The sequence below is a fragment of the Crocuta crocuta genome, unplaced genomic scaffold (genome assembly GCF_008692635.1).
Source record: "Crocuta crocuta isolate KB4526 unplaced genomic scaffold, BGI_CrCroc_1.0 scaffold223, whole genome shotgun sequence".
Lineage (NCBI taxonomy): Eukaryota > Metazoa > Chordata > Mammalia > Carnivora > Hyaenidae > Crocuta > Crocuta crocuta.
In genome coordinates, this window is record NW_027529426.1 from 5,211,498 (window position 1) to 5,224,315 (window position 12,818).

The window sequence follows — 12,818 nt, forward strand, 5'->3', positions numbered from 1 at the left end:
CATTTTTGGCAAGAAAGACTGCAGCCTACAGCTAGAGATCTCATGGTTTCAGGGACTCTTGTTAGTAAACTAAGCAGACAATTCTGAGATGCTTTTTCTTTAATTGAGGCTTTTAATTATCTTCTTTTTAAAATTTAGTATAAATAGTTCATGAAATCTCACTAATGAATTATTTAACCATGAGAGATTTTTTTTTTTTTTTTTAGTATCTCTTTCTTTCCAATGATTATTTTTTTAAGGGGCAGAAAATAAGAATCAGTTTGGGGAGGGAACAGGTACTGAATATTTTCAGAACATGGATTCTTCTAATAAAGCCAAATGGGAAAGTCTTTAGAAGGCCTTGTGGACAGGAATGAGAATAAAAATCTAGTACCCTGGGGGGAAAGAGGAGCAAAGGCCAACTCAATGCCTTCCTATGTTAAAAAGCAAATTTCAGGTATCTAGAATTTGCATTTATAAGTTGTCTTTCCCAAGTACGCCAAAGGAGTGCTCTCTCAATGTTTCTGGACATGCCCTTTGAGATGGTCTCTAATTCTAGAAGTAAATCTGAAAAAGTATGATTACAGATCATAGAGATTACACATTTTTAAGCTATCAATGATCGAACATCAGTGATACTTTTTTTTATAATTTTTAAAAATGTTTATTTATTTTTGAGAGAGAGAGAAGGGGCAGAGAGAACAAGACAGAGGATCTAAAGTGGGCTCTGTGCGCACATAGCTGACAGCCTGATGTGGGGCTTGAACTCATGAACCATGAGATCATGGCCTGAGCTGAAATCCGATGCTTAACCGACTGAGCCACCCACGTGCCCCATCAGAGGCACTTTAAAAACCCTCAATGTGTGAGGATTATCAATTTTTTAATAAGTTTCACACTAAGAAGAAAATTAAAAAGAACCTGAATTGTCAAAATGGTTCTTTCACTCTGAAGCAGGGAAAACCCACGGTGTGAGAGCTGCCTGTGCTCCCAGGGCTAACTCGGCTCCTGAAGCCTACGTGGATGTGATCATTACCCTTGGCATCTGCAGGCTGCTTGGAGACTTTGCACGTGAATAACCGTGTAACTCTGACAGAGATGATCTCCTCAAAAAGTAAATCAGGAAAGTAGGAGACAGTTTGAAACGGGAACTGCCTATTGGTCACAGTGGGGCACAGTCGTGGAAGGGGCTCTGCAGTCTGGGAAGATGAGGCGGGGGCCACAAGAGGGAGGAGCAGTGAGTCATCAGCGGGGAGGGGTCTTCCACAGGGAGTACGCGGAGGAAATGAAGAGCCAAGGGCAGGGAAGGAGAGAGACGGGAGGAAGAGATGCAAAGGGAACACAGAAAGACCAAGAGCCCAGAAGTCATGGTTGAAAGGTTTTAAGGAGCCATCAGTGAGCAGGGCCGCAGGTCAGAGAGGCTGAGGAAGACGATTCATGAGAGACACTCGCCTAGGATACCAGCATGGGGCTCCCTGGCCACTCTTTCAAGACGTCTGCTCTGGGGACAGCCTGGCAGTGAGAGGAGCAGGTCTAAACCCCACTATGTTAAGTTTTAGAGGTGAAGCAGATCTTGTACTTCACAAGACCCAACACTGACTAGACTCAGAACGTCAAATCACCCCTGTTCTTGTAGAAGGTGCAGGTATGAAAGTGAGGAGACTCCCCACAGGACGAGACTAAACGTTTCCCATCTGACAGGAGCAGGGCGGTTCGCGCAAACAGATCACACGCACTTACCGAAGACTCTGGCTACAAATCCCAGAGGGAACTGGGAGGCAAACACGGTGAGAAACCAGGGGGCGGCATAGAGGCTGGGGCCGATCTCATGCTCCTCGAGGTGATTGTAGAGGTCTCTGTGGTAATCGTGAAGAAGCCTCGAGAGCTGGTACATCTGGATCTGTGGGGACACACACATGGGAGTCACAGTCAGATTCCTGCTACGTGTGTTCAGCTACTTATCCCACTCAGGCTGTGAGAGAATTATCACAGTGTTAAACATTCCGTTTGGATTGTGATAGCCACCGATCTCCACTACTCATTTATCCAACAGGCATGTCCTCCGTGCCCAGCGCATGCGGGTCCTGGCCAGGTGTGGCCCAGCACAGGCTCCGCCCACCACTTCCTTTCTTTCAACCGTTCCCAGTGTTCCTTGGCTAAGAGAATCTAAACATCTGTCTGCTGGAAACACTTCACAAATTCTCTTATAAATACACATTCCTAGCAAAGTTCAAACCCAGGGGAATTTGAAATGGAAAGCCTGCCTCTCTGCTAAGAGCGAAGGGGGGCATATGCGGGTGCCGTGGAAGGGCTCTATTACACCCGCTTACGTAGTAAATCCGCTCTCGACCTCCTGGCTTCTCAACAGGCAGGACAAGTGTGACTTCTGTAGGTTTATACCATAAGAAATATATACAGATCCTGTGCAAGTTAAAATAGGAAGACAGGTGTTTCTCTCAAGACGGAGAAAATAACTTTTCCAAAGGGGCCCCTCTTCAGAGGCTGCTATGGCTCTAACAGGAAGCTGGTGAAGGGTCCGGGGGCTCAAAGGGGTTCCAGCTTCAGCCCAGGCTTCCGCAGTCCAATGGCTGAGTCCAAAGAAACCACCTGGAGAGGGTCAGAACCCCAGTGAGATGCTACAGGCTGGACACGTACTTTACAAACTGGCAAAAACAACGGTCTCCGGAGGCCCAGACAATGCAGCCCTCTTCAGGAGTAGCTGTGGCTTTTTTGGATTGAAAAGAATCTAGTCACTAAGGCCTGCAGCCCAAAGACGGTCATGTGCTATATATAAATTAACTTGGAGAGTCCGTTCTCTCACATGGCAGGCACACCTATATTAGAGCTAATGGGAAAAATGTAGAAAGCACCTGTTATCTGTGGGCAGTGTTATGGGGGTCCACATTTTCTTAGTGAAACAGCTTTTTTTATGGGGATTTTATGTTCATGTGGTTCGTATTCACAGGTGGAGGTGAAAGGATTTTTTTTTTTAAATATTTTATTTATTTCTGAGAGAGAGAGAGAGACAGTGTGAGCAGGGGAGGGTCAGAGAGAGGAAGACACAGAATCTGAAGCAGGCTCCAGGCTTTGAGCTAGCTGTCAGCACAGAGCCTGACATGGGGCTTGAACCCACAAACCATGAGATCATGACCTGAGCCGAAGTCGGATGCTTAACCGACTGAGCCACCCAGGCGGCCCGGAGGTGAAAGGATTTTTAACCACCCAATTTGATGCTCTCAAAGAGTCCTTGGCTCTCATGTACTCTGTCTTTAAAAAAATACTTCCCAAGGCTCTGAAATCTGAGTAACTTGCTGTTGAGTAAACAGGTGTGTGCATGCTCCAGCGTTTCGGGGTCATCCCACAGCAGGGTCAGAGCTCCCCCCACCTCTGACTGGTGGCCATGGCGGCGCTTAGCACACACCACAGGTTGGTTTCCTTTTGCTCTGACCTGCCACCTGCCATGTGTTCATTCAACAAATACAGACTGGGTGCCTTGTTCATCCCAGGCGCTGTTCCAGGAACTAGGGATGCAGCTCCGAGACAGGTAAGATCCCTCCCTTCTCACGAGAGGTGTTAAGAGAAGCCAACAGATAAACAGGTAAATGAATAAGGAAACAAGATAGATACTTTCAGGCAGTGAGTGTTTCATGGCAAAAGAAATGAGAGAGCATAACACGGTGCACGTGCCTGGGGAGGGGTGGAAGTGGGGGACACAACATCAGGTGGCCAGAAAGGGCTTCTCCCAGGATCTGGTCTTCGAGCTGAGCCCTTGCTGCATTGTTGGGGGAGGGGGAGGTCCCTGGCAGAGGGAGTGACCAATACCGTGGGAGGCAGAAACCAGATCGCCCGAAGATCGTGTGATGAAGGGTAAAGGGAAGGCCCTGGAGGCAGACAGGGCCGGGTTTAAGCCCCAACCCTGCCATTTGCTAGCTGGGTAACCTGAGCCTCAGTCTTCCCACCTATAAATTGGGCTAATTAATAGTGTCTCCCTGAGGGCTGCTGTAAGAAGGGCAATATGAAACACCGGGCAGGCGCAATGACTAGCACACGGGGAGTGCTCGGCAACGACAGTCACTCCAGTGTTAATGGACTGTGGGGAAAGTTCCTCACAGAGATCTGGAAAGGGATCGTAAACAGTTTTGGCATCTGTCTCCAGCAAACACATAAGGAGCGCTCTCTACCTGTAAAATAATCATGTCCGGCCGGTACTGTTTCCGCAGTCCCATTTCAAACATCAGGAACTTGAGCATGTGAAATGCCTCTTCCTCACCCATGTGGAGCAGCAAAATGCCCGCCACAAAGCTGAGACCCTGGCAGTACCCCACTTCCTGGTCGAGAAGCGAGTAGGCCTTCAGAATGTTGTACAGTGAGAGCTGGCCTGCCCCCAGCTGTGCAGAGAAGTACGGATGTGTTGGAAAGGTTCGTCCTGCAAAAACAACACATGTTAGTTACGATTAANGGGAGGGGAGGGAAGGAAAGGAAAAGAAAAGAAAAGAAAAGAAATCTTATTGAACCAGAAATCTGATGTGCTTCAGGTTAAAGAACGGATCTTCGGAAGCTGGACTAGCAATCAGCTCTGTCCCTGAGAAGAGGTGGCTGTTCTTAGAGTAACGTTAGCACTTAAGAATCAGCAATGATCCCTGCCTGCATTGGCGGTGGTCCAGCGGCAGAAATGAGAACTACCTCTGGTCCTGTAGTTACCCGGGATTTTGATCTACAACGAAGAGAAGACTGTCGATCCTCTGAACGATCCTCTGAACGCACCACTGCTCTCGAGAGGAGGGGACAGCTGTGGCTTTTACCACCTTGCCCCAGCTCCCCTACCTGCGGCCACAGGGCTCGCCTTTCTCCAGACACCCCCTGGTGGGCGTTTCCCTGTGCTGCCTCCAAGTGCTTCCGTCACACGCGTATGTCGGTACTCTTAAACCATAGGCAGCACTCTGACGCAGACCGAGAAGAAGCAGGCGTTTTCTTTTACACAAAACAGTTACTTTCCAGAAAGAAATTTAAAGAAAAACAGAAAAAGAAACAAAACAAAACCCCAAAAACCCTCAACATCCTGATTATTTTCATAAAAAAGCTGGTGTTCAGATAAGGGTTAAAGACTTCTTTTGTCCAATAGGCTTTCGTGGCTGATAGCTGTCAAGTACCACCTCACCTGCCTCCTTCTGGAATGTTCCTGATGGGGAAATGTGCTTCCAGGGAGAAAAGTACTTGATTGAGAGAGGAAATGTCCAGAGTCAAGCTGAGGGCCAACCATGGACCCAGGTGAGAATTACCGCCTTGTCTGGGTCAGCAAAGGCAGAAGGTGCATCTGTTCAAGTTCATTGTTCACCTTAATTATTTATTCTCAGCAAAAGGAGGATGGTGCATTTGTGTGTTCTTCCTCAGGCTCATAAGAAAGCATTTAATTAATCCAGATTGGTTTATCTGAACTTGATTTAAGAGGATAGCAGCAGCCTAAATACTTTCCTGATCTCTGGTCCTGCAATCATTTAGTGCCTGCTCTATCTCTTCCCCCAACAAACTGTCCCCAAACGCACCCTGACCATATCACCCCCCACTGCCGGAAAGCAATCAACAGCCCCGGGTGCTCAAAGAACAAATTCTACAGCCCCAGCTCTGCACACCTCCTCACCCACTCTCCCCACCTCATCCTCTACTCCAGGGCATAGCAGGGGAGGGGTGAGGGGGGTGTTCGGAGGCTCGACACCTCCGTGGGCTGTGTGCAGCAATGGAAGTGTGTGTATGAGAGTATGAGAGGGTGTACTATGCCTGTGCATTTTCCTAGGCTAAAGCACGTACCACCTAACTGTGGTGACAGCTACACAGTAACTGAAAATCCTCCTGCAGCCACTTTAAAAAGCGACAGGTAAAATTAATTTTAAGACCGTTTGTGGAACCTGACATAAACAAATGTTATTTCAACAGGTAATCAATACACAAATTATTCAGGCATCTTGCGTTCCTTTTTTTCATACTAAGCCTCTGAAACCCAGCACACTCCATACTGACAGCACACCTCGGTTCGGAGCAGCCCTAGTTCAAGTGCTCAAGAACACATGTGCCCATTGTATTGACAGCATGAGTGCAACTCTTTCCCCTGATTCTCAAAGGAACCAGGGCAAAAACAGACAGGAAGCTCTTCACTCCATTCCCCCACCTGCTTCGAAGCAGATGGGGCTCCTCCCACCTCTGCGCATCTTGCACATGCCCCTGCCCCAGCCTGGCACGCACCCCTCCCTCCGACTTCCTCTGGGTCTCAAACGGGTACCAGTGGCGGAACCCACAGGCCTTCCGTGGCATGCAGGAATGCCGGCGGAGATCTGGTCACCTTTTAATCTGTCAATGCTGGCACTTCTGCTAGTTGGGATACCCTCTCGTATTGGATACTACCCCTCACAGAAACCAGAGCCAGCACTCAATGGCCCTGTTGGAGGAGGGGGCATTCTTAAACCTCCTTTTATTACTATAGTTGAACAGTGTTATGTTAGTTTCAGGTGTACAGATTTGACAATTCTATACCTACTCACCACGATAAGTGTAGCCACCGTATGATGTTCTTACAGTACTGGCTACATTTCCTATGCTGTCCCTTTCATCTCTGTGACTTATTTTATAACTGGACATTTACACCTCCTCTTAATCCCCTTCACCTATTTCACCCACCCTGACACCCCTCCCCTCTAGCAAACTAGTTAGTTTCTCTGTATTTATAGCATAGAGCTATAGCATAGAGAAATACTAGTTTCTCTGTATTTATGAGTCAGTTTCTGATTTTTTTGTTTTTTAGATTCCATATATAAGTGAAAGCATGTGGTATTTGTCTTCCTCTGTCTTATTTCAGTTAACATTATACCCTCTAGGTCCGTCCATGTTGTAAATGGCAAGATCCTATTCTTTTTTATTACTGCACAACATTCCACTGTATGTATACCACATATGTATTCATTCATCTATTGATGGGGGACATTTCTCATTTTTCCTTGCAAACACTCCTACTAAGATGAGTCTGGAAAGCTGGGGAGGGACTTAGCAATCAGGGTGTCAGCAATGACCAGATTTGGGGCAGGACATCCACAGGCACCGTGTCCTGTGTCATCACAATGGCTGTGCACTGAGAAGGGTCTCATGTTGGGTTTAAGGCTCTGCAGTCACACGGTCTTGACATTCTTAATAGTTTCTGAGCAAGGGATTCTGCACTTTCATTTTGCACCAGGCCCTGCAAACTATATGCCCCCAGGAAGCTTCCAGGGGTCGCTACAGCCACCTTCCCCACAGCTTTGCCACCAAACAATATGTTATAAGAAAGCAAACCTTAGGCCAAATTCTGCCAGACACATGAACTTTATAGACTGCCGCTGTGAAAAAAAGAACCACATGGGAACTTCTCATGCTCTGTCTTCAGGCCTCCAACAAGCACCTCTCAGCAAAGGTTCAGCTGGAGGAGGGTACCGTGCAGTCTGATGGCAGAGCCAGGCCACTATTGGTCTCACACTGACGCTCCATGGCGCAGAGGCCCCGTGGGCAGTGGCCTCAAGTTCTGTTCCACAGTCCCTGGCGGCAAGGCCCAATCAACTTTCTGATCAACTACAGATCTTGAATGTTATCCAATTTCACCACGAAAAACTTCCACATCGCATCTCCTATGCTAAGAACAAGTCCCTCAGATGCACACTGGATAGCACTTGAAGTACATACGCAAACACCTCTGGACTGTGGGTCCCTGACTTAGGAAACTTCAAAAAGCCAGCCAAACTCTCTAGGTGGGGACGGGATTTATCTTACAAGACCATACATCACACTGATCATACTCCACAAAGCATTTTAGGCGAGTCACCACACAGACAGTAACAAACATTACTTGCATTTTATTCATGAGAAAAACGGTGGTGGGTGAAGCCATCAGCCCTTCAGTAAAATCTCCCAGCTATTAAGTCAACCCAGGATCTGAACTCTGGTCCCTAATTCTGGAGACGGAGTTCTCACGCTGTATATGTCAAAGAAACAGGTATGGGAGTCGGGGAAAAATAGCTATTACCACGCATGGTGTCCCCAGCTTGTAGCACGAGTTGTTAGGAGAGCCAAAGTCCTGCCTTTCCTTTTCTTCTTGGAGACTTCGAGTCCTCTGCCACCTCACCAAAGCCTTCCCCTGGGGAGTCCCGGCTCCTTGAACTCGGTCACTGTTTTCTGCTTTACCTCTCATTCAGTACTTTCACACAGTCTCCTGTGCCTGGCACCCCCACTATTTGTTCCAGCTGTGTGACCTTGGGCACTTGGCAGACTCCTGAGAGCCCCCATTTCTCACCCGGAAGGAGGGAGTATGACTGCACTCGCTGAGGCTGCTGGGAGGATTAGGCACGAGAGAGTGTGCGGCCTGCTGGGATGCCACACTCCGCTAGCACCGAATAAATATGGCCATGGGGGCGGGTGTCCCAAGTGACCCCCAAGCCCGCGTTCTGATGAGAGCTATTGGTGGGAAAGGTCCGTTCACACAGCAGCACACGACAACAGGGCTGCTTTGTGCACCGAAGAACACGCAGGCTAGATGTGGGCTTTCCAGAGTCCTCGTGTGAGCATGCTGACAGAGCCCTTCACCCAGCCGGGGCCCGGGCTCCCTCGGGGATGGGAACTGTGCTGCGGAACTGAAAGACCAACCCCTTCTTTTTTTTTTTTTTTTTTTTTTGCCCTTAAGAAACTCATAGTCTGGTGGGGGGGTGATAAATGCAGAAAATTCAAATATTTAGTGACCACAGGTCTTGCACAGGGTACTGGGGACAGGAGATGTGGCCCTGCCTTCTCCCACGAGAGAGAGAGAGACGATTTCAAACGATGGAAGGCACCAGTGGTTCTGATCCATCACATGGGGATGACAGGCACCAAAAGGACAGGTACAGGAGACGGTTTATCGAGACGAGCCCGAAAGCCAGGAGGCCTGGCGCAGGCCCAGGCCAGCAGTCCAGGAAGGCTGTCTGGAGGCAGTGACTCTGCAGCAGAACCACACAGGCCTGGCTTCAGCCCATCAGGAGGCGGGATGGGAGAGGTAAGATCAGGGCCTACAGGCGAAGGGCTCTGAAGCAGGCTTAGCCCGTGGGCCACGTGAGGGCCGTGGAGTCAGTGCAGGCTACCAAGAGGTCAGAGAGGGTGACTCCTTGCTAAAGAAAACCCCAGAAGCCAGCCTGCAAGACAAGCCAGGGCAGGCGGAGGCCGGAGGACATCAGCCCGAGCACGAGCCAGGAGTGGTCCCAGGCCCCTACCCGGGAGAGCACCGGTGGGGCAGTGACCAGCGCCGGACGCCAGACTTATCCTCGGGCCAGGCTTACACTGAGAGGAGAGAGCGGACTGCGGAGTTTCCAGCGGGAAACCAGGTCAGTCGTCGGAATGAAGAACCAATCAGGAAGCGGAGACAGGGTGGAGGGTGGGGCACTGGCAAATTCCCACCCGGACCTCTAAAGCCTGAGAATTTCATAATATGACCAACTCAGTACAGTTCTGCAGTCTCTCAACCCAAGCCCTGGAAGGCAATGCATTTCACAATTCAGAATCTGTGAATTTTAGGAAGGTGACAGTGCACTGGCTGTGTACTGTGGAACTCTAGCAGCCGTCACCACACTTAAAATTCTGTCACACATGATACTTAGTAGAAACCACGCTAAGGAGAACAGCAAAGTCTATGAAAGGCCTCATGGAAGTTCAAGTCAGACTTTGCCTCCAAAGAGGCGGGGACTCAGGACGTTCTCCCAAAAGGGAGTTACAGAAAAACTTTCGGTTTTCATCAGTCTTTTGGGTTTTGGAATTACAGACCTAGGATTACAGACCTGTGTTATTTTCTATCACAATTTACAACAAATTAGGTGAGAGAATACATCACAGAATATTTGTAAGAGAAAATGCCTTTTCTGCTTCCAAATGCATAGCTTGAATTAGGCTTCACAAGTTATTCACTATTCAGCCTTGTTCTTAGAGGACTCACTTTTATTTATTTTTTAATGTTTTTTTATTTTTAGGGAGAGAGAGAAACAGAGAAAGAGACAGAGAGAATCCCAAGCAGTCTCTGCACTGTTGGCACAGAGCCCAGCACGGGGGTCAATCTCATGAGTCATGAGATCATGACCTGAGCTGAAATCAAGAGTTGGACGCTTACTGACTGAGCCACCCCAGCGCCCCTGGAGGACTCACTTTTATGAAAGTGAAACCAGGGTAATTACCTATAGAAGGGACCATGTAGTAAGTAGAAAGCTAGGGGACATTTGTGAGGAACAGTTAGTTTTTTTTTTTTTTTAAGCCCTTGGAAACTTCACGGGAAGGAAAGGAAAGGTAACATGGGTGTGGGGTAGGGCCCACATCTTGCATCAGGATGGACAGAACTTGGTTCTCAGGTTCAGTCTTATTTCACCCAGGGAACCTCAACAAGAGGCGTTATGCTTCCCATTTTTAACAGTGGAGGGGAAAAAAGAAAACCCACAATGTTTTTAGAACTTGGCCGAATGTTTTACATACAACATGATGGATGAGCTCTGATGAATGGAGAGAGGATCTTCCGATGTGGGCTTGTGCACGAGGCAGTGTGGTCAAGTACAGAGGAGTAGCCCACAGTTCCAACCGCAGCATGGAGCTTGGAATGGACCACCAAGCTCGTCTGGCACTCACTTTCCTCCTCCTTAACGGGCAGAATGCATACTCTGTGAGTCTGGGACTACATACATGTGCAATGGCCCGCGCAAATGGGTGCAATTCATGGTGCTCAAGCATGGGCAGCAGTCTGCAGGTCTGCCACACAGAAAACATACAGAAACCTGGCTCCCAACCAAGACAGGGGGAAAAAGGGCAGTTCTGTAGTCAAAATGCACAACTTCTGTTTCAAGGTAGAGGCACAACTTTTTCTCTACTACCACGTTCCACCTAAGCCTGAAAACCTCATGTTCTAACAGACTTCCAAGGCAAAGTACAGGCCTAGCAACTGATTTCCATGGCATTTAGAATTTCATAAACATGTGAAACTGAAATCTGGTAAGAATTCCAGATAATCACAGTAATGAACACCATCACCATCTAGATTCGTGAGCCCCAAACTTGCAGATCTTCAGCAATCACCGAAACTGGTGTAGTCTCCCATATGCTGCAGTGTCAGAAGCTGTCACTGATCTTCACGCGAGAAACCTGTCCACACAAACCTGACCCAGCTGCAACAATCGTCCCAGGTGCTCCATGAGGCTCCCCGTGCCATTTCCTGTCCTGCAGGGCCTGGGACTCGGCACAGCAAGAGAGGCCCCTGCACCGACTCCCAGTCACGAGTCTCTGGCCTTCAGCTCTTGACTGAAGGGACAAGAAGAAGGACTGCCCATCCGAGTCTGTAATGCAGTCTGTGTACTGAATTCTATGTGGGGGGACACGGTTTCCTGACATTACATGTTTCGAGGGCGACAGTTCTCAATGTATGGTTGGTCTTTCGAGGATGCATGAGCTCCTTCCTCCCTTCTCCAGCTATGCCTCTATCTATGCAAGGTTGGCTTTGTCTTCATGTATTTCAAAGGACATAATGGCAACAGAGTGAACGCAGGAGCAAAAATGAGAATCAGTTAATTCTATTTAGCCAGACGTTAAAACATAAAACAGTGTCTCTCTCTAAATTTCTCTTATTTTGGAAAATGCATTGTTCGTAATGCTATGTGTACAGGTATGTGTTTATTATAGTTCTTTTCAAAGAACACCACAGCTCGGCCACGCTCCTGAGTACACACCCAGGAAAGGGAGGGAAGGGAGGGGGTAAGCCTCGGAGCAGACAATGGACCAGGCAGATTAAAAGTGTTCCTGGAGAATCTGCATCTGCATTCACATAATCCGGTATTGAGTACTGCAACCCTCCAACCTCATTCAGAAGGTACTAAATCGGTGCCAGGAAAAAGCCCTGCATTTTAAAAGACGATGTATCTGCACATTAATCTGCTGCTGGTGGCTGGAGTCTCGGGCAGTGCACACGTTAGAACTTGCTTAGCTCCTTGGACTGCTTGCTACACACATTATGAACTGCAAGTAAAATGCTGTTTACCATGTTTGTTCAAAGCCTGTGAAAAGAATCTAGAAGAAGCATCTGACTCAGGGAGAAGGCTGTAGAAGCCGCACCTGCCTGCCCAAAAGACTCTGGCTTGGGAAAGTACCTTGCTTCTGCCAACCCAAAAGGAGACTGGATAAACTGTGAAGCCCTTCCTACACCTGCATCAGGCTAAGGCACCTGCCTCTTCAAACTCCATTTTATCATCTGCTATGAAGCAGAGAAACACAGGCATTTAGATTTCTCTCTAGGGCGAGTGTCCCTCACATACAGAGCGAGAAGGAGACTGCTAAGTGACCAGAGTCAAATACAGACACAAAGAAACTCCTTATTTGTATTAAAAAGACATGGAATGATTTTGTGTCTCATACGTCTGCATGGAGACACGTGCTGGAAAGACCTAGAAGGAGGCCCACAACTCAGACGTGTTTCTAAATGACCTACAACTCAATTTCATGCAGTGCTCGACTGTCTTAAGTGTTCATCCTGCTAAGGGATGTTTTTCCGGGATGAATCTTTCCTTCTCTGTCACTTTGAGGGGGAAGATGGGCTTTCTTCCGGTAGTTTCCAACCACTAATGACATTACAATCCCCCAAGCACTTGTGAACGTGCACACCCCTGGCCCTCACCCAGAAAATTCTTCTTCAGCGGCACGTCGGGGACGGTGGCCTCAGGAATGTGTGTTTCTCACGAGATCTTCAAGGGAGCCTGAAGTGACTCTTGCCTGCTATCAGGAGAAACACCCTTCCAGTCTTGAGTGTCCTGCCAGACTCTCTCCACAGCCCA

General features: G+C 48.3%; 1 protein-coding gene across 1 annotated transcript in view; it reads right to left on the bottom strand.

Moving 5' to 3' along the window:
- TBC1D1 (TBC1 domain family member 1) overlaps window positions 1–12,818 on the bottom strand; it is a 220,461-nt gene that overhangs the window by 15,928 nt on the left and 191,715 nt on the right. Inside the window, exons 18-19 of the mRNA XM_077758874.1 lie at window positions 4,161–4,405; window positions 1,720–1,879 (exon numbers count right to left, since the gene is read on the bottom strand). Coding sequence (XP_077615000.1) covers window positions 1,720–1,879; window positions 4,161–4,405 — 405 coding nt within the window. The remainder of the gene's footprint in view (window positions 1–1,719; window positions 1,880–4,160; window positions 4,406–12,818) is intronic.